This window comes from Geotrypetes seraphini, chromosome 5, assembly GCF_902459505.1.
Source record: "Geotrypetes seraphini chromosome 5, aGeoSer1.1, whole genome shotgun sequence".
Taxonomy (NCBI): domain Eukaryota; kingdom Metazoa; phylum Chordata; class Amphibia; order Gymnophiona; family Dermophiidae; genus Geotrypetes; species Geotrypetes seraphini.
The window spans coordinates 93,893,469-93,918,513 of NC_047088.1; the positions used below are offsets into that span (position 1 = coordinate 93,893,469).

The 25,045-nt window shown below is 46.1% G+C and overlaps 1 protein-coding gene across 3 annotated transcripts in view; it reads right to left on the reverse strand.

The window, feature by feature from the left end:
* Nucleotides 1-20,718, reverse strand: part of LOC117361301 (protein ADP-ribosylarginine hydrolase-like) — a 49,969-nt gene extending 29,251 nt beyond the window's left edge. The window contains exons 1-3 of one of the 3 annotated variants that reach the window (XM_033946456.1): nt 20,492-20,662; nt 17,800-17,837; nt 2,190-2,410 (exon numbers count right to left, since the gene is read on the reverse strand). In XM_033946456.1, coding sequence (XP_033802347.1) covers nt 2,190-2,382 — 193 coding nt within the window. In that variant the 5' untranslated portion in view covers nt 2,383-2,410; nt 17,800-17,837; nt 20,492-20,662. Of the gene's footprint in view, nt 1-2,189; nt 2,411-17,721; nt 17,838-20,491 lie in introns of those variants that run through there. The other 2 variants (XM_033946454.1, XM_033946455.1) reach the window with 2 other exon arrangements.
* Between the last annotated feature and the right edge of the window lie 4,327 nt (nt 20,719-25,045).

Genomic DNA, 25,045 nt, shown 5'->3' on the forward strand with positions numbered 1-25,045 from the left:
CCTAGGAAATTTCTTAACTGAAAAACCGTAAATGACACTCCAAACAGGTGTGTAAGAAAACAACAATCTTTAAACAACTTTTGGAACATGTATAGAACTTGATCCTGGAAGTAAAACATTCCCACAGCTTACCAGCTAAGCTAGCTGAACCATCACCGCTGTTCTTAATTCTCCCTGGCCCTAGAAAAATACAAAAACCCGTTGAAAAATTCAAAATCTGCACGTGATCAAAAACCCGCAAACACCGCACAAAGACAGACAAGGTGGGAGGGACTATACCAGTCTACAAGCTAACAAAGAAAATTAGCAGGTAAGAACCTAATTTCTCCTTCTGTATTGCTTAGTAGACTGGTATAGTCCTTACAAAAAGCAGTACCCATCAAGGGTGGGACCTCTAAAGGGCTGACACCAGAACACGTTCACCAAATACCGCGTCCAGACACGCTTGAACATCCACATGGTAGTGTCTGACAAAGGAATGCAGAGAAGACCAAACTGCAGCCTTGCAAATATCCACTGGAGGCACTAGAAAAGACTCAGCCCAAGAAGCTGCCTGACCCCTAGTGGAATGAGCCTTGAGAAAGTCGGGAACAGGCTTCTTCAGAAGATAAGCGGAAGCAACAGTCTCCTTGATCCAGTGCGCAATAGTAACCTTAGAAGCGCCATCCCCCTTACGAGGACCCGCTAGAAGGACAAAGAGATGATCTGATTTCCTGATCTCCTGGGTCCTCTGCACATAAGAGCGAAGGACCCGACTGACATCCAACTTGCACAGCTGTCTCTGCTCAGAAGAGCCCTCCTGACAACCCAACACCGGGAGGATTACAGATTCATTGACATGAAAAGAAGAAACCATTTTTGGCAGAAAGAAAGGAACAGGCCTCAAGACAACCCGCTCCCTCGAAAACTCCAAGAAGGGAGCCCTACAAGAGAAAGCCTGCAGCTCAGAAACACGTCTAGCTGAAATAATGACCACCAAGAAGACCGCCTTAAGAGTAAGGTCCTTCAAAGAGCAGTCGCCCAACAGTTCAAAAGGAGGGCGCACCAGAAAGGACAGAACCAGATTCAGATTCCAAGATGGAACTAGAGGGTCGTACAGGAGGCCTGAGCAACTTGGCCACCTGCAAGAAGCGAATCAGATCAGGGATGGCAGTCAAACGCTAACTTTTCAAAAAAAACCAAAAACCTCAAAAGGCTGACAAGGCCGAAAGCTGAACCCGGAGAGAAGACCAAGCCAGTCCCCTATCGAGGCCATTCTGCAAGAACTTTAAGATGTTAGGCAGGGAAGCGTGAAAAGAGACCACTTTACACACATCACACCACTCCTCAAATAGATGCCAAACTCTCACATAAGTCCGAGAGGTGGAAAGCCTCCGGGACCCCAAGAGCATTGAGATCACTTTATCGGAATATCCCTTCTTACCTAGGTGATCCCTTTCAAGAGCCAAGCCATAAGACAAAAGGGACCCGGATCGAACATTGGAATGGGACCCTGAGTTAGGTCATCCAAGAGAGGAAGAGGATCTGGTAAGGCATTTGGTGGCGGATCCGCGTGCCACCAAAGGTCGTCGAGGCCAATCAGGAGCCACAAGAACCACGAGGCCACAAAACAAAGTTCCAACAGTGCTAAGAGGGAAGTTGAAAAATCTTACCACCTGCTTCCGGAGACTGAGGAAAACTGGAGTAGCAAGAGGGGCATGCTATACTGATATACAAGTTTGATCTCAGTCTCCACTTGCTGGTAGCAGTGAGGCATATTACCAATTTGTAAAGACTCTACCAGTCTACCACGCGATACAGGATGAACAGTATCACACTCTCTACACATAGAACCCATAGATAAGAGGCTTTGGGTGAATGGCTACATGACACATCACATGATTATAGCCCAAGCTACAAGGTGAAATTATATCACCTACCCAGAACTATATATTCAAGGGAAATATACAAAAACTATGCTATATATCTTATAGATAAGAAATAACTAAAAAGCTGGAGAATGTGCCTCATGACTTAACTTGCCTTCTCCAGCTTATACTAGAAAGATGTTCAATCTTTCTGTAAAATAAAGCCAACCTGTCCATCAGCTGAAGAGAGACTCTTATTTCTCTGTGTATGCATTCTAATGAAAATACAAATTTGGAGACACAAATTACTTCACATAAGCATTAAAACTGAATTGCATATACCTGTGGCCAGGGCCTCTGCTGTGGCCAGATGCAACACAGTATCATCACTGACTGGCCAATCTGGGAGCTGGGCCTGGATCTGCTTCAGTCCCCCCAGTTCGCACAGTTCCTGCAGAATCTGTGGCCCAGACTCACAGTATTCCCAGCGCTGATTCCGGTAACCCAACGCATCTCCAGCAGCACTCAGCAGCATAGCAGCTTGGTATGTTTCCCGCGAAGGGCTGCAAGAGAGAAACTGTTCTATGTATAGAGCTCTCAGCACATTTGAGATATTCTGGATATCCTGAAAACTCAGGTTTGAAAAGTAGTATATTTGATATCCATTTTGTATATGTTCTAACACCAAACTCATGAAAAACCCCCAAAAACTACAATGTTATTATATTGAAAAATAGAAAAAGAAATAATGTTTTAATACTCTTTACTGCCCTTTTTCAGGGAAAAAGAGCCTTTTCAAGGGCATGGCCACTATTACCGTAAGCAGGCCTGGCAAAATGCCCAGGGCTACCCAATGGTAGAGAAGTTCCCTCTCTATCCTTCACTCAAGTAAAAGTTTATTAAAATTTGATGTGCACACAATGTCAAATATTTCAAAGCGTATTACAAATTAAAAATAGGGGATAAACCATTTGGCAGTGTATTACAAAATACTACATACATACAAAATTAAGGACAGATACAAAAGGAAAGTGGGATGAACTACAATCGTTAAAGCAGAAAGAGAACATTTATGGGTAACAACATTGGGGGGGGCAAAAAAGTGATAGATAAAGAATGAAAAAAAAGAGAGAGAGAGAAAAAAAAAAAATTAAGCCCAATATATGAGGACTGATTAAAACTAGATGTTAAGATATAAAATATAAGATTTTAAACGTAAGCTGGTTGTCTTGTCTATGCCTCAAATGCATCCTTATACAGAAAACTTTTTTAAAAGCATTTGAATTTTTCTAACGAGGTTTCCCACGCAAATAATTTGGTAAATTATTCCAGAGGTCAGGAGCTATAACTGGAAAAAATAGTAGATCTCCTAGTGCCTATAATGCCGCCATTGCTCTGACCTTATGGGCTGTGACTTTATAGGGAAGGGGTAATCCAGCCTGGGCATAGCAGAAAGATATGCAAGCCGCCATCCAGTTGGAGATAGTACGCTTCGAGACAGGGCGTCCCAACTGGTTCAGATCAAAGGATATGAAAAGTTGAGGAGCAGTTCTGTGTGGTTTGGTGCGATCCAGGTAGAAAGCCAAAGCCCGTTTACAGTCCAAAGTGTGAAGAGCTGATTCTCCAGGATGAGAATGAGGCTTTGGAAAAAACACAGGAAGAATTATGGATTGGTTGAGATGAAATTCAGAAACCACTTTCGGCAGGAATTTCGGATGAGTGCGAAGGACCACCTTGTCATGATGGAATACTGTGAAAGGTGGATCTGCCACCAGGGCCTGAAGCTCACTGACTCTGCGGGCAGAAGTGAGGGCAACTAGAAAAACCACTTTCCAAGTGAGAAACTTTAGCGGAGCCTTGTTGAGGCTCAAAAGGAGGTTTCATAAGTTGAGAAAGCACAACATTGAGGTCCCAAACCATAGGAGGGGGTTTGAGAGGAGGATTGACATGGAAAAGTCCTTTCATAAATCTAGAAACCACAGGATGAGCAGAGAGAGGTTTCCCTTGCAGAGGCTGATGGAAAGCCGCAATAGCACTCAGGTTGGCTCGTATGGATGTAGACTTGAGGCCAGACTGAGACAAGTGTAGAAGATAGTCCAACACAGAAGATAGAGAGGCTCGTTGAGGCTCCTTACGATTAGAAACACACCAGGTAGAAAATCTAGTCCACTTTTGGGAGTAGCATAGTCTATTAGCAGGCTTCCGGGAAGCCTCCAATACATCCCTCACCGCTTTGGAAAACTGGCGAGGAGTTACGTTGAGAGGAACCAAGCTGTCAGGTGGAGAGACTGCAGGTTGGGATGGAGCAGAGATCCCTGATGCTGAGTAAGCAGCGAAGGGAACACTGGAAGAAGGAATGGCTCCCTGCTGCTGAGTTGAAGTAGAAGGGAGTACCAAGGCTGTCTGGGCCACCGAGGAGCTATCAGAATCATGGTGGCATGGTTGGACTTCAGCTTGACCAGAGTCTTTTGAATGAGAGGAAACGGAGGAAAAGCATATAGAAAGAGATTCCTCTAGTCCAGCAGAAAGGCATCTGCCTCGAGGCGATGAGGATTGTAGATCCTGGAGCAGAATTGAGGCAGTTTGAAGTTGTGGGGAGGCGTCCCCCACTGAGAGAAGATCTGATGAAGGGGCTTGGAATGGAGGGTCCATTCGTGAGGCTGGAGTAGACGACTTAAGTTGTCTGCCAAGGCATTGTTCTTCCCCTGAATGTAGACAGCTCTGAGGAAGGTGTTGTGGCGAATCGCCCAATCCCAGACTCTGAGAGCTTCCTGGCAGAGGGAGGCCGATCCCGTGCCCCCCTGCTTGTTGACATAATACATGGCGACCTGATTGCCGGTGCGAATGAGGACCACCAGGTCGTGAAGCAGATGTTGGAAAGCTTGAAGAGCATTGAAAATCGCCCTGAGTTCCAGCAGATTGATATGGCACAGCCGGTCCGCACTGGTCCAGAAGCCTTGAATGCAAAGACTGTCCAGATGAGCCCCCCATGCATAAGTTGAGGAATCGGTCATGAGAACCTTCTGGTGGGGAGGGGAGTGAAACAGCAAACCTCTGGATAGATTTGAAGAGATCATCCACCAATGCAGAGACTGCCGAAGAGCAGGAGTGACTAGGATGTGACAAGTCAAAGGATCCGACACCTGTGTCCACTGAGATGCCAGGGTCCACTGAGGAATTCTGAGGTGAAGTCTGGCAAAAGGTGTCACATGAACTGTAGAGGCCATGTGGCCTAAGAGAACCATCATGTGTCTCGCTGAGATGGATTGGCGAGAAGACACTGACTGGCAGAGATGAAGCAGAGCATCCAGGCGTTGAGGAGGAAGGAATGCTCTGAGTTGAATAGTATCGAGAACTGCCCCGATGAAGGGGAAAGACAGAGTCGGTTGCAGATGAGATTTGGGGAAGTTGATTTCGAATCCCAGACTCTGCAGGAACCAGATAGGAAATACCTGAAGACCAAGGTTCCGGAGTGCAGCAGCTACCACTACCAGGCATTTTGTGAAGACTCTGGGAGACGAGGACAGGCCGAATGGAAGCACTCGATACTGCAGATGCAGATGTCCCACCCGAAATCTGAGGAATTTGCGAGAGGCCGGATGAATGGGAATGTGAGTGTAGGCCTCTTTCAGATCCAGAGAGCATAACCAGTCGTTCTGCTCGAGGAGGGGGTACAGAGCAGCAAGGGTCAGCATGCGAAACCTCTCCTTGACCAGAAACTTGTTGAGCACCCGGAGGTCCAGAATTGGACGCAGGTCGCCCATCTTCTTCGGAACAAGGAAGTACCGGGAGTAAAACCCCAGTTTGTGTTGGTCTACCGGGACCGGCTCGACGGCCCGAAGCAAGGACTGAGCTTCCTGAAGAAGAAGGGCAGTCTGGGTCAAGTTGGAAGGATACTCTCTTGGAGGGTGGTCCGGGGGGACTCGATGGAACTGAAGAGAGTATCCTTCCCCGACAATGGTAAGGACCCAAAGGTCGGTGGTTCTAGCCATCCATCGATGGTAAAAATGATGGATGCGACCTCCAATTGGAAAGACTGGGGATAGCAGAACGGTGTTGGTTATGCCCCCCACTATAGAGTCAAAAAGGCTGAGGAGCCTTGGGGACAGCAGAAGGCTGAGGTTTCTGTTGAGCCTTCTGCGGTGGCTGTCTCTTCGCTGGCTGTCTCGCAGCAGGAGCTTGCCTGGGAGTATAACGCCGCTGATAGATCAAGGGCGGTCGAGAAGGTCAAGACTGAGCAGGCTTAGGCTTGGGACGAAGAATGGACTGGAAAGATTTTTCATGGTCCGACAGCTTCTTCGTCACGGTCTCAATGGATTCATCGAACAAATCTGCACCCGCACAGGGGACGTTGGCCAGCCTGTCCTGGAGGTTCGGGTCCCTGTCAATGGTTCGAAGTTAGGCTAAGCGACGCATGGCCACGGAACAGGCGGCAGCCCTTGCCGAGAGCTCAAAGGCATCATAGGAGGATTGCATCAGTTGAAGACGCAGCTGGGACAGCGAGGCGACCACCTTCTCGAACTCAAAACGAGCCTGAGACTCAATGTAAGGTGTAAACTTCCGAAGCACAGGCAGGAAGAACTCCAAATAGGTGGCAAAATGGAAAGTGTAATTAAGAACTCTGGATGCCATCATCGAGTTCTGGTAGATGCGCCGCCCGAACTTGTCCATTGTCCGGCCCTCTCGGCCTGGAGGCACCGAGGCATACACCTGGGACGGATGAGAACGTTTGAGGGAGGACTCGACCAACAAAGACTGATGGGAGAGCTGGGAGCCCGCGAACCCTTTATGATGTACCATGCGGTACCTGGCATCAGTTTGCTAGGAACGGCAGGAATGGAGTACGGTGTTTCAAAACATCGCATGAAGGTTTGGTCGAGGAGAACATAAGAACATAAGAACATAAGCAATGCCTCTGCTGGGTCAGACCTGAGGTCCATCATGCCCAGCAGTCCGCTCACGCGGCGGCCCAACAGGTCCAGGACCTGTGCAGAAATCCTCTATTTATACCCCTCTATCCTCTTTTCCAGCAGGAAACCGTCCAATCCTTTCTTAAATCCCAGTACCGTACTCTGCCCTATTACATTTTCTGGAAGCGCATTCCAGGTGTCCACCACACGTTGGGTAAAGAAGAACTTCCTAGCATTTGTTTTGAATCTGTCCCCTTTCAACTTTTCCAGATGCCCTCTTGTTCTTTTATTTTTTGAAAGTGTGAAGAATCTGTCCCTCTCTACTCTCTCTATGCCCTTCATGATCTTATAAGTCTCTATCATATCCCCTCTAAGTCTCCTCTTCTCCAGGGAAAAGAGACCCAGTTTCTCCAATCTCTCAGCATATGGAAGGTTTTCCATCCCTTTTATCAGACGTGTCGCTCTCCTCTGAACCCTCTCGAGTATCGCCATATCCTTCTTAAGGTACGGCGACCAATATTGGACGCAGTATTCCAGATGCGGGCGCACCATCGCCCGATACAACGGCAGAATAACTTCTCTCGTCCTGGTTGTAATACCCTTCTTGATTATACCCAGCATTCTATTCGCTCTCTTAGCGGCCGCTGCGCACTGTGCCGTCGAATTCATTGTCATGTCCACCATTACCCCTAAGTCCCTTTCCTGGGTACTCTCATTCAATAACATCCCTCCCATCGTATAGTTGTACCTCAGGTTTCTGCTTCCCACATGCAGTACTTTACATTTCTCAACGTTGAACTTCATCTGCCATCTCGTCGCCCATTCCCCTAGTTTATTCAGGTCCCTTTGTAATTCTTCGCAGTCCTCTTTAGTCCGAGCTCCACTGAATAGTTTGGTGTCGTCTGCAAATTTTATTATCTCACACGTCGTCCCTATTTCTAGATCATTTATGAATATATTAAATAGTAGTGGCCCGAGCACCGAGCCCTGCGGAACACCACTTGTGACCCTCTTCCAGTCCGAGTAGTGGCCCTTCACCCCTACCCTCTGTTTCCTACCCGCCAACCAGTTTCTGATCCATCTATGCACATCTCCGTCCACCCCATGGTTCTTCAGTTTCCGGAGTAGACGCTCGTGAGGCACCTTGTCAAAGGCTTTTTGGAAATCTAAGTATACGATGTCTATGGGGTCTCCTTTATCCGTCCGTTTGTTGATTCCTTCGAAGAAGTGCAATAAGTTAGTTAAACACGATCTCCCCCTGCAGAAACCATGTTGGCTTGGTATCAGAAGTTCATTTCTTTCCAAATGTTCATCGATGTTTTCTTTTATCAGCGCTTCTGCCATTTTCCCCGGAACCGAGGTCAGACTCACAGGTCTGTAGTTTCCCGGGTCACCTCTTGATCCCTTTTTGAAGATGGGCGTGACATTGGCTATCTTCCAATCCTCTGGTATCACACCTGTTTTCAGGGATAGGTTGCAAACTTGCTGCAGTAGTTCTGCTATCTCCTCCTTTAATTCCTTCAGAACCCTTGGATGGATTCCGTCTGGACCCGGGGATTTGTCAGTTTTTAGTTTTTCTATCTGCCTGCGCACATCTTCAAGGCTCACTTCCATGGATGTTAATTTTTCTGCTTCATTTCCATTGAAGAATTGCTCAGGTTCCGGTAAGTTGGTTGTGTCTTCGTTCGTAAATACAGACGAAAAGAACATGTTAAGTCTTTCTGCGACTTCTTTCTCCTCCTTCACTACCCCCTTCCTGTCTCCATCATCCAGCGGTCCCACCTCCTCCCTAGCTGGCTGTTTCCCTTTAACATATCTGAAGAATGGTTTGAAATTTCGTGCCTCCCTGGCTAGCTTCTCTTCATACTCTCTTTTGGCTTTTCGAACCACTCGGTGACATTCTTTTTGATACTTCCTGTGCTCCTTCCAGTTCCCCTCAGTTTTGTCCTTTTTCCATTTCCTGAATGAATTTTTCTTATTGCCTATCGCTTCCTTCACTATTTTAGTCAGCCATACCGGGTCTTTTGTTCGACTCTTTTTGCTCCCCTTTCTGAATCTGGGTATGTACAAATTTTGCGCCTCGCTCACCGTGTCCCTGAAAAAAAGCCAGGCATGTTCTACCGTTTGCCATTTCTTGGAAGTGTTCCTAAGTTTCTTCCTTACCATTTCCCTCATTGCTTCATAGTTTCCTTTCCTGAAGTTGAAAGTTGTTGCTATGGTTCTCTTTCCTTTCGGTATTCCTACTTCAACTTTGAACTTGATCATATTATGATCGCTGTTTCCCAACGGTCCCACTACTTCCACTTCCTTTGCAGGGCCCATTAACCCATTTAGGATTAGATCCAGAGTGGCATTTCCTCTCGTCGGTTCTCTAACAAGCTGCTCCATGAAACAATCTTGTGTAGCCTCCAGAAATTCTGTCTCTCTAGCGCATCTGGAGCTTCCAAGTTTCCAGTCTATCCCGGGGTAGTTGAAGTCTCCCATAATAACTGTGTAACCACTTTTGCATTCTCGCTTCATCTCGGTTTCCATTTCTCTGTCGATATCTCCGGTTTGCCCGGGTGGACGATAGTATAGGCCCATCTTTATTTCATGTCCTTTCCTATCCGGTATTTTAATCCATAGCGATTCCAGCTTGTTGGTCATCTCCACTGTGTCCATTCTTGTCGATTGTATGCTTTCTTTTATGTATAGGGCTATTCCACCTCCTTTCTGTCCTGACCTGTCCTGGCGATAGAGCTTGTACCCCGGCAGTGCTGTATCCCATTTGCTTTCCTCATTCCACCATGTTTCAGAGATTCCAATGATGTCTATGTCCTCTGCATTGGCCAAAGCCTCTAGTTCCCCCATTTTGTTGCTTAGGCTCCTTGCATTAGTATATATGCAATTTAGGTCCTGGCATTTTCTTGTCTTCACTACCTTTCCCTGTGCTTCGATCCTTGGTGTCTTCTCTTTTGCTGCACTCTTTCTAACCTCCTCTTCTGGGTTAGTCGACTCCTGTAATTTATCCCTTGCTTCTTCCCAGCCTTTTTTCCCCTTAGTATCTTCATGGGATACCTTCTTCCGAATCGTCGACTCTAGGTCGACTGTCGGCTTTCCCCTTCCTTTTAGTTTAAAGCCTGTTCTATTCCTCTCATGACGTTGCTTGCTAGAAGTCTTGTTCCCGCTGTGCTCAGGTGCAGTCCATCTCTCCTGTAGAGCTTGTTCTTGCCCCAGAACGTTGTCCAGTTCCTCACGAAGTGGAAACCTTCTTCCTCACACCATTTCCTCATCCACGCATTTATTGATTGTAGTTCCTCCTGCCTTTTCACATCTGCCCTCGGTACCGGTAGGATCTCTGAGAATGCTATCTTCTGGGTCCTCATCTTCAGCTTCCTTCCCAGAATCTTGAACTGTTCTATCAGCGTGCCTCTTCTGTAGTCTCTCCTGCTGACATCATTCGTCCCGATGTGGATCATTACTGCGGTCTCTTCCGTCTCTGCTCCATCCAGGATCATCCCAATTTTGTCCACGATGTCCTTGGTTCTCGCTCCTGGGAGGCAGGTCACCAGTCGATCCTCTCTCCCTCCTGCTATGTGGCTGTCCACATGCCTCAGGATCGAGTCTCCCACTAGGATCGCTGACTTTCCCTTCTTCAGTTTTCGCTTCGGTCTCAGGTCAATGTCCTCGGTGTGCTTCTCTCTCTCTTCTGGGCATCGACTAGCCAATTTCTCCCCCTCTTGTGGTATTCCTCCGTGGCTGTCTTCTTTGAGGTCATCTGCTTCTTGCTCCCCCTTCCATATTGGTGTAACTTCATCCTTCATCTGGAGTTCGTTCTCTGCCACCCTCCTCCTGTATGCTTCCTCAATGAATTCCTCGAGCTCCCTGACTTCCTTCTCAATGTGTCTCTCACTCCTGAAGTCTTCAAATGCCTTGATAGGGTCCTCTGTGGTGTAAAGTCCTTCTAGCTCCAGTATCTTGTCCTCAAGTCGCTTGACTTCTTTCTTCAAGCTTTTCAGCTCCTGACACCGACTGCATACATAAGACTGTCTCCCCGAGGGGAGGTAGTCATACATATGACAGTCTGTGCAGAACACTGGAAAGCTCATCTTCTGGTTTCCCTCTGCTTCCATCGTCGTTCCTACTTTTAAGATAACAGTTAAGATTATGTGCTCTTTCTGTGCCTGTTTCTTGCCTTGCTACCTTCTTCTTGTGTGCGCTGCCTACGCTCTACCTTTCCTTGCTTTTGCTTGTGTGTTTATTTCTTCTGTGCCTGCTTCTTGCCTTGCTGCCTTCTTATGTGTGCTGTCTTTGCTCTTCCTTACTTTACTGCTTCTTGTGTGTGCTGGTTCTTTCTGCGCTTGCTTCTTCCTTACCTTCTGTGTTTCTGTACTTGCCGCTTCCTTACCTTTCAGTCCTTCCCTGTGCTCCTGGGTGTAGTGACTTGGCCCTTCTTGAGGCCCTTCGCAAAGGCGCTCTCGCTAAGGCGAGCGCCTTTGCCGCCCGCCTTCGCCGCGCGCCGAACGGCCGCGCGCCGTTAGCTCCTCCCCTTTTGTAGGGTAGTTCGGACGCTGACTCTTCCGACGCGGTGGGGGTGGGCGGAGCTTACTCTCGCCCTGCCCCTAGCCTCCTGCTCTTCCTCCTCGGCTCTTTTCTTTTAACTGTGTTTAAACAGCTTTCTCCTGCTCCTCTTCCTCTCCCTTAGCTATCCTTGCTGCTCCTCCTGTCCGATGCTGTGCACCGCGTGTGTCTTTGACTCCTCCCCTTTTGTAGGGTAGTTCGGACGCTGACTCTTCCGACGCGGTGGGGGTGGGCGGAGCTTACTCTCGCCCTGCCCCTAGCCTCCTGCTCTTCCTCCTCGGCTCTTTTCTTTTAACTGTGCTTGTGGAGAGGCAGGCGAAGAGACTCAGCAGGAGGATGAGGCAGATGCATGGTATCGAGGTACTCCTTGGAGTATCGGGAACCCGAGTCCAAGGTGATGTCGAGATCATCCGCCATCTGCCTGAGAAAAGACGAAAAAGACAACTGATCCGCCAACACAGGCCTGCGGGACGGGCTGGATGAAGTCGATGCCACTGGGTCCAAGGAGACTTGGGATCGACAAGGAGAGAAAGAGCCATAGGTATCCTCGTACTCCGGGCCCAGAGGAGGGGAGATATCCGAAGACGAATACCCCACACGAGGAAGCTTCTTCTGAGGCGAGACTGTAGAATGCCTAGAGGAATGCCTCGAAGAATGCCTGGAACGATGCCCCTCCCTGTGTCTCGAAGGAGATCTGGATCGGCGATACTTAGACGGTTCCCCAGAGGCCTCCAAGAAGTAGATGGGGCTGGAGGCCGTAGAGCGAAGAGGAGGATGGGTCGATGCTTCTCGAGCCGCATTCCAAGCCTGGAAGGGACTGCGGAAGAATTCCTCCTGATGATGCCCAGGGCTTCGACTACCCGAAGGCAAATCCCAAATTTCTTCGCCCTGAAGGGGGATGGGTTCCAGAGGCGGCATGTCACTAAACGAAGCACGCCTCGATGAACTGGCCGCCGAGTGCCGCTCCTCCTCCCTGAGCAACGAGAGCGAGCGGCGAGGGGGGAGAAGGAGGGGGCGGCTCGCCCCCCTGAGGAGGGACTGCTTGCCCAGCCTAGATCGTGGCAAGCCACTTGGGCCCCATGGTGGTCATGATATCAATGAATTGAGCCTCCATGATCGACCGAAGCGAAGCCGCCAAAGGGGGAGCAGCACTCGAAGTGGGACCTCCTGTACGGTCTTCGCAGTCCCGAGTGGTAGAGTGCTTAGCCTTAGAAGCTTTCGGCACTTGATAACCACCGGGGGAATGGTCTGAGGGGGTACCTGCTCTGAGGAGACCGAAGGAGGCACTGCAGCAGGCGGCGGAGTCGAAGTCGGGACGAAGGAGGCCGGCTTCAAGAGACCCGGCTCAGCAGGAGTAGAGGAGGCCTTCGCAGGTACAGGCGAAGCGCCAGCCAAAGTCGAAGCCGAAGGTTCTTTAGCAGCTTGAACATCGACTCCCACAGGAAACAGCGACGCTTAAAAGCACGTGCTTTTAGAGTGGAACAAGGCTGGCACGATTTCGGAAGATGTTCTGGACCAAGACACTGCAGGCAGCGTCGATGCGGGTCCGTCAACGAAATCGCGCGCTGGCACTTGCTGCACTTTTTAAAACCGGTAATCGGCCGGGACATAGGCCGAAAAAGCTCCGCCGCAAGATCGAAGGAGCGGGGCCTCAGCCACGCGGCTGACCCAGTCAAAGCTCCAGAAGAAATTTTTTTTTTTTTTTTTTTTTAAAACAAGAAACGACTAAATAAAACACACGATAAAGAGCAAAATAACTCAAAACCGCGGAAGTAGAAGGCAAGAACACGGGTTCACTCAGCACAGAGAATTGAAGCAAAACTTCTCAGCTCCGCGGAAAGAAAAGAACTGAGGAGACACGCCCGGACCATCGGGCGGGAAGGCACTCGCGCATGCGCGGTGCGGGCATCTCGAAACTTCTGAAGTTTTTTCAAGCAAGTATGCTTGTGAGACGTCCGCATCGGGGCTCTGTCGGATGACATCACCCACTAGTGAGAATACCTGCCTGCTTGTCCTGGGATAAGATGCTGTTCTGTTGATCTGAGTGTCCTAAATGGAGTATACGGTATAAGAAGACTGTCAAGAAATATTGGTGCATTTGATTGCCGGATTTTAAAGGTTAATAATGCAATTTTGTTAAGTGATTCTATAAGAGACTGGTAGCCAATATGATTTTTACAGAAGTGGTGTCACATGATCATATTTTTTTTGAATTGGTGATGATTTTTATTGCTGTTTTTTGTATAATTTGCAATCTTTTCAATTCTTTCCGTGTTATGCCTTGATATAACGTGTTACAGTAATCAAGCCTAGAGATAATCAAAGAATGAATTAAAACGTTAAGGGCTTCTGGTTTTAACACTTTTGCTAAGGATCTGATTAATCGTAACTTATAGAAGCAGTTCTTTACCTCTGAGCTAATCTGGTCGTGATATGAAAGTTTCTGATCTAGGATTACTCCCAGTATTTTTGTAGTTGTTACTATTTGTAGTGGAGTTTTATCTAAGAGTATTTGAGATGAAAATGTTAGATTATCTTTCCATGGGAAAAACATTGCTGAAGATTTTGATATGTTTAATGCTAACATGTTATCTTTAAGCCATTGACTGATTTGCTTCAACTCCCCACACTTGGATCTATCTAGCCCTCCTCATGCAACAATACATTGCAGAGACAGTGACAACAAACTGGCTCTCTGGCCAGTGGAGCTTTCATCCATGCATCACAGCCACAAGAAGTTGCACCAGAGGTAGGATGCAGAGCAAAGGCTCTGCTGAGCAGAGACGCAACTTTTGTTGCTGCCTCTTTCCAGCAGCGCACTGCAGCATTTAGAAGACTGATGGGGGTGGGGGGATGGAGAGATATGCTTAACTTGGAAACAGAGAGACCTACAACAAAGTAGAGAGAGAGAGAGAGAGATGGGGGTCAATGGGGTATAGGAGGAAAGTAAGAGAGAAATCAGGACATGTGGAGGGATAGGGACACATACACACAAAAAAACGAGATGCTAGCACTGGATGCGGTATTGGAACAGGGGGACACAGAAGGAAGGGTTAGTGACGCAGAGAGGTAAGCTGACGAGAGTAAGATAACACACACACAAAAAAAAGATTCAGAACATGGGGGGGGGGAGGATAGGGACAGGGGCAGAGAAGGAAGTGTGTACCTATATGTCATATAGGTACACAGAAAAGATGGATGGTGTACATACACAAGAAATGTCAAAAAGTACAGGAGACCCTGTAGTGAGCAGAAGAGAGACTAGGATTAAAGCAATGTTCACACAATAAAACAGGTCACTTGCAGGAACTTCTGAATATTCTAAATAAAAAAATGTGCAATTTTTCTTGGAAGCAGACAACGCGGAAGACCCTGAGAACTGATATAAGGAGGTCCAGGTGTTGCAGGCTAAAATAGCGTGGTTGCCATGTTAGTCCAACAAATAGAAATATAAAAAGAAAATAAGATGATTTGAGTGAACCAATTTAATGCATATTTTGATTAGCTTTCGAAGGCTAAAACCTCTCTCAGGTCAGGATTGAGTAAAAGATGTATCAGATTTATTTACCACTTTTTATGAGGGATTTCACCCAATGCAATGCACAAGGGGGTGTTGAAAAAAAAAGTTATCAGCCTAACCAACTTCCTAAATTCTAAGCGTTATTTTGCTACTGTAACTTAAAATTGTTATTTTATTTTGTGAAGTGCCAATTTGCTGAATCGTAAAGCTATGTTTTGGCATTGTTTCAGATCATTGATTGAACCATGTCAATGAAAAGTGTGGAATTTTGAGCCATCATTAAGTTCCTATTTCCTGCAGAAGAAAACTACAAATGAAATCCATGAATTTATGATGCAAACATTGAGTGAAATATGCCCATCATACTCCACAGTGAAGAAATGGTGTGCAAACTTTCAGCAAGGAGATAGAGACTAAACTCCAATACCCACTCTCGCCATTCTTTGTTTCTGTGAATAACACTATCCTCCTCCCTGTCTCATCGACTCACAACCTTGGGGTGATCTTTGACTCCTCCCGCTCCTTCTCTGCTCAGATCTAACAAACTGCCAAATTCTGTCACTTCTTCTTTTATATTATTAAAATCCGTCCTCTTCTCTCTGAACACACTACCAAAACCCTTATTCATGCTCTCATCACCTCACGCTTAGACTACTACAATGTACTTCGCTTGGGCCTCCTGCGCACCTGTCTCTTGCCTCTTCAATCCGTTCAAAATTCTACTGAACAACTCATATTCCGTGAGAGTTGCTATTCTCATATTACCCCTCTCCTCAAGTCACTTCATTGGCTCTGTCCATTTCCAAATACAGTTTAAACTCCTCTTGCTAACTTATAAGTGCATTCACTCTGAAGACCCCCAATATCTCTCCTCACTTATCTCCCCCCTGTGCTCCCTCCCCCCCCCTGTGATCTCCGCTCATCAGGCAAGCCCCTTATCCACATCCTTCTCGTCCACTGCCAACTCCAGACTCTGCTCCTTCTTTCTTGCGGCACCATATGCCTGGAACAGGCTACCTGAATCAATACGTCGTGCTCCATCCCTGGCAGTGTTCACATCCAAGCTAAAGGCCCACTTTTTTGAAACTGCTTTCAACGCTTAACTCCCACTCACTGCTATCAGATACCTATACCCACTGTATCATTTCCTCTACCATAATCTCCCCAACCCTGTAATGTGTTGTCTAAATTAGATTGTAAGCTCTTCTGAGCAGGGACTGTCTATTGCAGGGGTGCCCACACTTTTTTGACTCGCGAGCTACTTTTAAAATGACCAAGTCAAAATGATCTACCAACAATAAAATTTAAAAAAAAACACAACACACACTGTATGCATGGAATTGTTAATTATCATTCCTATTCCGGGTTTTTTTCAAAGAGGTCAAATCAGATGACTATGCACTGTCACCTCTGTAACAACCATACAAAAATAGACAAATACCCACCCGCCCTCTCTTTTTACTAAACCACAATAGCAGTTTTTAGCGCACAGAGCTGTGCTGAATGCCCAGCGCTGCTCTCGACGCTCATAGGCTCCCTGCGCTAAAAACCACTATTGCTGTTTAGTAAAAGGGGACCATATTGTAAAATATAGACAGCAAATATAAATTCAGACACATTTTGATCACTAAATTTAAATTAAAATCATTTTTCCTACCTTGTCTGGTGATTTCATGAGTCTCTGGTTGCACTTTCTTCTTCTGACTGTGCATCCAATCTTTCTTCCCTTCTATCAGCCTGTATGCTTTCCCTCCTCCACACCTCATTCCCTCCCCCAACTTTTTCTTCCTCTCTCCCTGACCTTTCTTTCTTTCTCTCTTCATGCCCCCTTACTTTTTTTCTGTTTCTCTTCTTTTCTTCTGTCTCCCTGCCTGCCCCCTTATCTTTCTTTTCCCTGCCCTTCCCCAAGCCACTGCCACTGCCATCGGGGAACAGGACCCAAACACCACCAATGGATAACAGGCCCCAAAGCCGACGCCAACGTCGCCCCATGCTCTCCCTGCCTCGGGCCGATCAGTCTTCCTCTCCCCGACGTCAATTCTGCCGTCAGAGAGGAAGTTCCGCCCAGCAGGCAGCGATTGGCTGTCCCGAACTTCCTCTCCAACTGCAGAATTGACGTCGGGGAGAGGAAGACTGATCGGCCCGATAGATCGCCAAGGCAAAGTGAGTCCTGGGTGATCGACTCACTTTGCCTTGGCGAGCTACCGGTCGATCGCGATCGACCTATTGGACACCCCTGGTCTATTGTATGTTAAAATGTACAGCGCTGCGTACACCTTTTCAGTGCTATAGCAATAATAAATAGTAGTAGTAATAAACTGAAGATGAAGCAAGGTTTGGGAGGTCTCAAATGGTGTCAACTCCTGAAATTGTTAACCATGTCCATGACCTGATTTGGGCAGATTGGTAAATATCAGCTAAAATAATTGCTGAGACACTACAGATATCCAAGGAACGTGCTGGGTGTAAAATCCTTGAACAGCTAGTTATGCAAAAGCCGTCAACCAAGTGGGTGCCCAAATGTTTGACTGCTGATGACAAACAACGTTGAGTGAACACTTCCAAGTTGATTTTGCAGCATTTTCAATGAGCTGGTGCCAACTTTTTGGAACAACTAGTTACTGTTGATGAAACATGGTTACAACACTATGATCCTGAGACAAAACAACAGTACATACAATGGCAGCACTTAAGTTCTCCAAGGCCAAGGAAATTCAAAACCCAAAAGTCTGCAGGAAAGATCATGGCCACAGTGTTTTAGGGGGGGACTATCGGGGCCAAACACTTAATGCAGAATACTTCTGTAACTTGCTGTGCCAATTAAAGGAGGCACAAACAGAAAAAAAGGAGAGGGAAGCTGTTCTCTTTTTGCAAGACAATGCACCTGCTCACAAGGCTGTCAAAATGATGGATGTTTTGATGCAGTCGGGGTTTCAGTGCATAGACCATCCACCTTACTCACTAGATCTTGTGCCATCTGATTATTTTCCATTTTCAAACCTAAAAAAAAAAAAAAAAAAAAAGTTTGAAAGGGCAACAATTTGAGTGATTTGGAGGTGACTGCAGCAGCGGAGCAGTTATTTCAGGGACCAGATATTAGAGTATTTTTTTAGAAGGATTACAGGTACAGGAACTTCAGACACGGTGTGCCAATTGTGTTGAACTTAGGGGTGAATATGTAGAATAACTTGTAAGTTTCATGGCTGAGAACTTTTCAGCACCCTCTTGTACAGCAAGGACAAGCAACAATCACAAGTGCTTGTATTGCTATGAGATGACTGGTTATTATGGTGGCTGTGAATCTAGAAGATTTGAACTGGACTGTTTCAGGTTCAGAGATGTTGGTTACTGCTTGACATCTGGTTAAAAAAAAATAATAATAATTCTTGCTCTGGTGATGTGTATGGGCTGGATCTTTCCATCTGGTCCCTTCAATGTCTTTATGTATCTCATTTTATTTTTCCTCCTGTTAGTACATAGGTAATCTGTAATTATAGAAAATTTGAAAGTGGTTCATTTGACTTCACAAATTGGTCAAATACTTCTGCTTGCACTTTTGATATTTCCATTTTAATTTGTCTTTCACTCTGGGTTGGATTGGGAGATGTTCTTTCCTGTTTGAAGGATCCTCAAGCTCCTCTGGGCGATGCCCCCTTTCCTGGTTGAGGGGCTTCCAGGTCTGCCTCTTCGATGGGGAGCAATTTTGACATCCACACCACTTGCATTTGCCTCAGCAAAGCCCTGCTTTCATATAACCAAACCACGAGAGGAGACTTGTGACCCGTTTCCACCACCTCACTGGGGAAAGCTGGTCTCCTTCGAGCCGCTCACTTGTGTTCTCTGGGTAACAGCGGCCATGCTGTATCAGCACCTTGCCTTGCTAAATAAAGCTTTGCGTTTCTTCCAAAGTCCGAGAAACAGCTGTGAAAGAGGCAGGGAGGGGAGTTACACACCGCCCCCTAACAAAGGAAGAGGAGAAGGAGTCTGTGGCCAGAAGTATAACTTTGCTTTCTTTTTTTTAAAATTGCAGTAAAAATATTGCTAGGGCTGGCAGGTAGCTTCAGAGTCTATTCAGTCCTGCGTTTATTAAACACCCCCCCTTCCATTTCTCACTTGTATTCCCTATGCCTGTATAAAATGCAATAAATGCAGCAGTGGATCAATTATGACACTAGCTGTCAGCCTTAAAGTACCGCCCACGGGCATCTAACCTATTTTATTTTATTTTTTTTTTTTTGGGGGGGGTTGGGAGCTGACAGGCCACGATTTTGAAAAACTCGGGTAGTCAGTGGGCCACCTGTTTCAACTTTATTTCCATTTCTATTTACTTGGCTTTAGCTCAGGACATTTTCAGTAGTATTGCAAGGTGGATTACACTAGGTATGTCCCCCATTCCCAGAAGGCTTACAATCAAAGGGGCAGATGTAGGAAAGCCATGCAGTAGAGAAGTCTGGACACATGGCTTCTACCATCAAAGTAGCAAGAAAAGAAATAAGCACTCATTATAACCCGAAAATGGGCATCCACTGGCCCCCAGACCCAACACACCAGATATATATAAAAAAAATCAGATAGCTGGAGTCTTATTACCCCCTGAGTAATAGAAGTTGCATGGTTAAATTCAAGAACATGCAATTCATGTTCCTCTGTTACCTTGTTTGAAAAAAAAAAAAAAAAAAAAAAGAAAGGGGAGGAGTGGAGTTGGATTTGGTAGTTTATATTGCACACAAGGCTGATTTACAGTTGGCATAGCCATAGGTGCCACCAAAAGTTCAGAAAGGGATCCTTATAGGGGAGTGTGTGGCGCAGTGGTTGGATCTACAGCCTCAGCACCCTGGGGTTGTGGGTTCAAACCCCGCGCTGCTCCTTGTGACCCTGGGCAAGTCACTTAATCCTCCACAGCCCCAGGTACGTTAGATAGATTGTGAGCCCACCGGGACAGATAGGGAAAATGCTTGAGTACCTGATTGTAAAAACCGCTTAGATAACCTTGATAGGCGGTATATAAAATCCTAATAAAACTTGAAACTTGATATCAGTTATAATCCTAATTATTCTGACAAACGGCTAGGAGGGAGGGCGGGCTTGCAAACCGCCTCAACCACTTATGGATTTTAAAGTGTTCCAGGCTTGTGCAACTGAGAACAGAGTTTGCAGGAATGGGGCAAGGACGGGGAAAATTTGTCCCCATGCCATTCTCTAAGCATCAGCCTATGAGAAAATAGTATAACAGAGAAGGGTATCAGAAATCCTAGCACTCTACTGATAATATGCATAATGCTATAAATATGTAAATTATTTGACACAGCATGCATGATAAGCAAACCATTATTTTTATTGCAATCATGGTGTGAGCAAATCCAGCACGATTGTCATATGTCTCCGAGTTTGACCATGCACAACACTGAATGAAATATCACCTTTTATGTGGCACTGCAAACAAAAAGCATATTTTGCTACTGTGCAAGCCGAGCAAGTCTGCACCACTAAAGAACGTGTAATTCCTTCCAGGCAGCACAGGAACGCTAAGTTTCTAACCCTATTTAAAATGAGAAGCTGGGGAAAATGAAACAGGCCCAAAGCGTCTCCGAAGTGCGCCTGCGCACATCTAACCTGCTACTGTACTTGGGAGAAGGAAAAGGAAGGATACTCACGCCGGAGACTCCATGGCAGCCTCTGCACCCCTTTCCCCAAACCACGAGAGGAGACTTGTGACCTGTTTCCACCACCTCATTGGGGAAAGCTGGTTTCCTTCGAGCCGCTCATTGGGTAACAGCAGCCGTGCTGTCTCAGCACCTTGCCTTGCTAAATAAAGCTTTGCGTTTCTTCCAAAGTCCGAGAAACAGCTGTGAAAGAGGCGGGGAGGGGAGTTACACACCGCCCCCTAACAAAGGAAGAGGAGAAGGAGTCTGTGGCCAGAAGTATAACTTTGTTTTCTTTTTTTTTTAAATTGCAGTAAAAATATTGCTAGGGCTGGCAGGTAGCTTCAGAGTCTATTCAGTCCTGCGTTTATTAAACACCCCCCCCCCTTCCATTTCTCACTTGTATTCCCTATGCCTGTATAAAATGCAATAAATGCAGCAGTGGATCAATTATGACACCAGCTGTCAGCCTTAAAGTACCGCCCACTGGCTTTTACCGTATTCGGGGAGGGGGCTGACAGGCCACGATTTTGAAAAACTTGGGTAGTCAGTGGTCCAACTGTTTCAACTTTATTTCCATTTCTATTTACTTGGCTTTAGCTCAGGACGTTTTCAGTAGTATTGCAAGGTGAATTACACTAGGTATGTTCCCCATTCCCAGAAGGCTTACAATCAAAGGAGCAGATGTAGGAAAGCCATGCAGTAGAGAAGTCTGGACACATGGAGGGGCATAATCAAAAGGGACGTCTGGGTCCGTTTACGTCCAGTTCGCAAGACATCCAAAGTCAAAAAGTGCCTAAGTGACATTTTCGAAAGAGACGTCCAACTTCGTGACTTTCGAAAATCATCCAAATTATACATCCTGCAGATCTGATCTAAAACGTCTATCTTTATTGTCCATTTTCGTACAAATGTCCGTCCAAGTCAAAAACGTCTAGAACAAGCCCTGTTGGACGTGGGAGGGGTCTGCAAAGTGATTGACAGAACACCCAGACAGGGCACCTAAATAGTGGGGTACCTTACAGGGCACTGCTGTGAACTTCACAAACAGGGTGCCATGGCTTCTCCTCACTACAGCTCCCTTATAGGTCACGGTGAGCCCCCCAAACCACCTTCAGAATCCCCTAGACCCACTTATCTACCACCCCTATAGCCCTTATGGATGCAAGAGCCACTTACATGCCAGTACAAAAGGGTTTTGGAGGTGTATAGGGGAGTGCACATGTTTCAGTAACAATGCAGTGATTACAGGGGCTCTTGGGCATGGGTCCATCTCTCTATGGGTCCCAAACCCATCCCCAAGATGACTTAAGTTGCCTCTGGGCTGGACGACTAGGCTTTCCTATGCTAGGCAGCCAGGTGATGATGGTCTAGAGGCTGAAATTTCAAGTTATGATTAAAAGTTTTATTGGGGTGGGGGGGGGTGTTAGTGATCACTGGGGTAGTGTGTGGGGGTCTGTGTTATGTGTTTTCAGTGATTATCTGGTGAGTTTAGGTGGGTTTTAGTGACTTAGACCATGTTCTGTTGTTTAACTTTCGGTTATACATGCTGTATGACTAAGTCTAAGCCGGCCCACGTCCTGCCCAACTCCCACCCTCGACACGCCTCCCGAAATGCCCCGTTTAGCTTTGGACGTTGAGTGGCTCTATAAAGGCCTAAGTCGTTTAGAAATACATCCAAAACCCGGTTTGATTATCGGCATTTGGACGTTTTAGGGAAATGTTCGTCCAAGTGCCGATTTAGGCCGGTTTTTGGACGTTTTTCTCTTTTGATTATGAGCCCCATGGCTTCTACCATCAAAGTAGCAAGAAAAGAAATAAGCACTCATTATAACCTGAAAATGGGCATCCACTGGCCCTCAGACCCAACACACCAGATATATAAAAAAAATCAGATATATAAAAAAAATATTCTGTAGTATTTATTAGCACCCCACCACCACAGTGTCAGGTGGAAACATAAACATGATGGCAGATAAAGGCCAAATGGCCCATCTAGTCTGCCCATCCACAGTAACCATTATCTCTTTCTCCGAGATGCACACTATTTTCAAAGATGACAATGTTAAGACAGGAGCAAGTGAGCCTCTTTCAAAGGTTCAGGGGTGTGGAGGGCTGGGTGGCACTAGGCACCAGTATACTGTATTTATTTATTTAATATTAGGGGCAGAGGCCTGCTAGACACCCAGAAGTGTTTTGAGGAGATGGCGGGTTTGGCAAGCAAATATTTGCTTTTCTGCCCTATGCAGAGGGAGCCAACCCTTCTGCACTGACCATAGTTTTCTCACATCATGCTTCCTTCACAGGAAATATGCATTGCTACCTGCAGTAAGTTTCTGTATTGGCCCTTAATGCAAAGTAAAGGTACAGAGCCAGGATATTGTTACTAATTCACAGATGGTACCAAGCAATGAGCCATTAACAGGGCTATAATGACTGTAAAAGTTCTGATCTGAGCCTTCATGCTGGAGCTGAGGAGAGTATAACAGAATTAGACACAAGAAGCTGGCCAGTTTGCTAAAGTTCATTTTGTGACTGGTATACAAGTACTGTATTTGGATTTAATTAGAAAAGCAACAGTACATATACTTTCTGATTGGTTCAGGCCTTTTAAGGTAGTATGTGAGTATGCTTAATGTCCAAAGCAAAAAGGTCCTTTGCTAGGGATACCATATGGCTCCAGAAAAAGGAGGACGGATTGAGACATCTGTTTTTTACTTCCATTGCTTTCAATGGACATAAAACCCAGATGTCTCAATCCGTTCATTTTCTGGAGCAATATGGTAACCCTAGCCTTTGCACATGGGGTTTTCTGAAGTTTTGGGGGGAAAAAAGGTGAGAAGTAATATCACCTTATTAATGTGGAAAGGTGATACTAAATTTTGCAAGAATTTAGAGTGGATTTGTTGAAAAATCTTTTAATAAAATATAGTGTAGAGTTTATGAAATCACCACCATTTGAAGCTCATTCACCTTTCTAGGCAAGGTTACTACTGTGAAGAAAAGGAATTTCCAAGTAATGAAATTCAGGGAAGAAGTTTCCAAAGGCTCAAAGGGTGATTTTATTATGTTATCTCAAGTTAAGGCCCAAGATCTAGGGAACTTCTGTACTGGAAGCTTGACATGGAGAAGATTCTTTATGAATTATAACAGTATAGTGAGAAACTGGAACGTTATCCACTGGTGCATGGTAGGCTAAGAGTATATTTGAATGCTTTGTTAACACAGATTATACACATACTGTACTGGTAAATAGCTAGTGGAAAAATTGTGGGCTCATATCTATTAGCTAAACCTTGGTTCCATTTGAAAGAATATGCTTGTCTAGTTGACAGCTTTCGGACAGATATAAGAATATCTTGAATGGGTTGAGGCAGTCCCAGGTGAGAAAATAATGATTGCTCAGTTTCCAGGCCATGAGGACCAGAGAGACTTCAAGTCTGGATGAAGAAGGTGCCCTTCTAGATGAGGCAGTTGAGAAGTGGAAACCAGTTCTGTAGAGACCAATAGGGTACGATGAGGATCATCATACTTCGCCTCTATTGGAATTTATGAAAGGTCTTCACAATAAAAAGAACTATGTGCCTCGGGAAGGGGGGGGGGTAATAACATATAAGGAAGGAGGATTTGTGTTGCAGAGACCATATTCTTTAATGCATGTGCAAAGAAAGAAAAAGGAAGGAGCAGATGCTGTGCATTCTATTTTTAGACATAAATATGCTTTTTGAAAAGGGGTCTTTTCATAGTGATTTATATTGAAAACACTGTGAATAAATATTTGGATTTCAAGAGTTGCCACGCTGTAGCCCAACAGCTCAAAAGCCAATAATTTCTATACCAATGTTTGTCGAAAAACAAACTAAGCCCCCCACACACACACATTCCTATCCAGGTAACATGAACCTGCTGCTAAGACCAAGCACTCCTGTAGGAGAAAATTCCTGCCAGCACAACTGCTGCTTAAGTGTTTTGCTTATAAAAACATAAGTAGCCCAGGCTTTGGCTAATTCATTCTGAATGGCATACTGCACTGCAGAATCAATCTGAGGTTTAGGACCTGAGCTCCTTTGGGACTAGCCACAGCAAAAGGATTTCACCACAGAGTAGAAGCAATGTATCATGTGTGCAGTATTATTATAGAAAGAAAATCAGGTGTGTGTGTGTGTGGAGGGGGATACTTAAGGTGACCATACGTCCCGTTTTCAACGGGACCGTCCCGTTGTCCCGACCCACTGCTTCGGGACACTGAAATGTTCCGTTTTCAGGGACAGCGTCCCGAAGCTGTGCGAGGGGACAAGGGACCGGCGATCGCTTCCCCTCCCGCGCTAAAGCCTGCCTCCCTCCTTCCCTCCCTACAGCGCCGAAATGGTAAGAGGGGGCCCAACAGGTCCGGAATCACCCTCCCTATTCTCAGGGCCGGCATTAGGGGATGGCAAGGGGACCCCGCGATCCAGGCAGCTCACTTAGCTGCCATCAGCCCTGCGTCGGTAATGCTAAACTGGATGGTAAAAGCAAAGAGAGACACCATGGGACTTTTCCACTTGCCTGCATCGCTCTCAGTTCTGC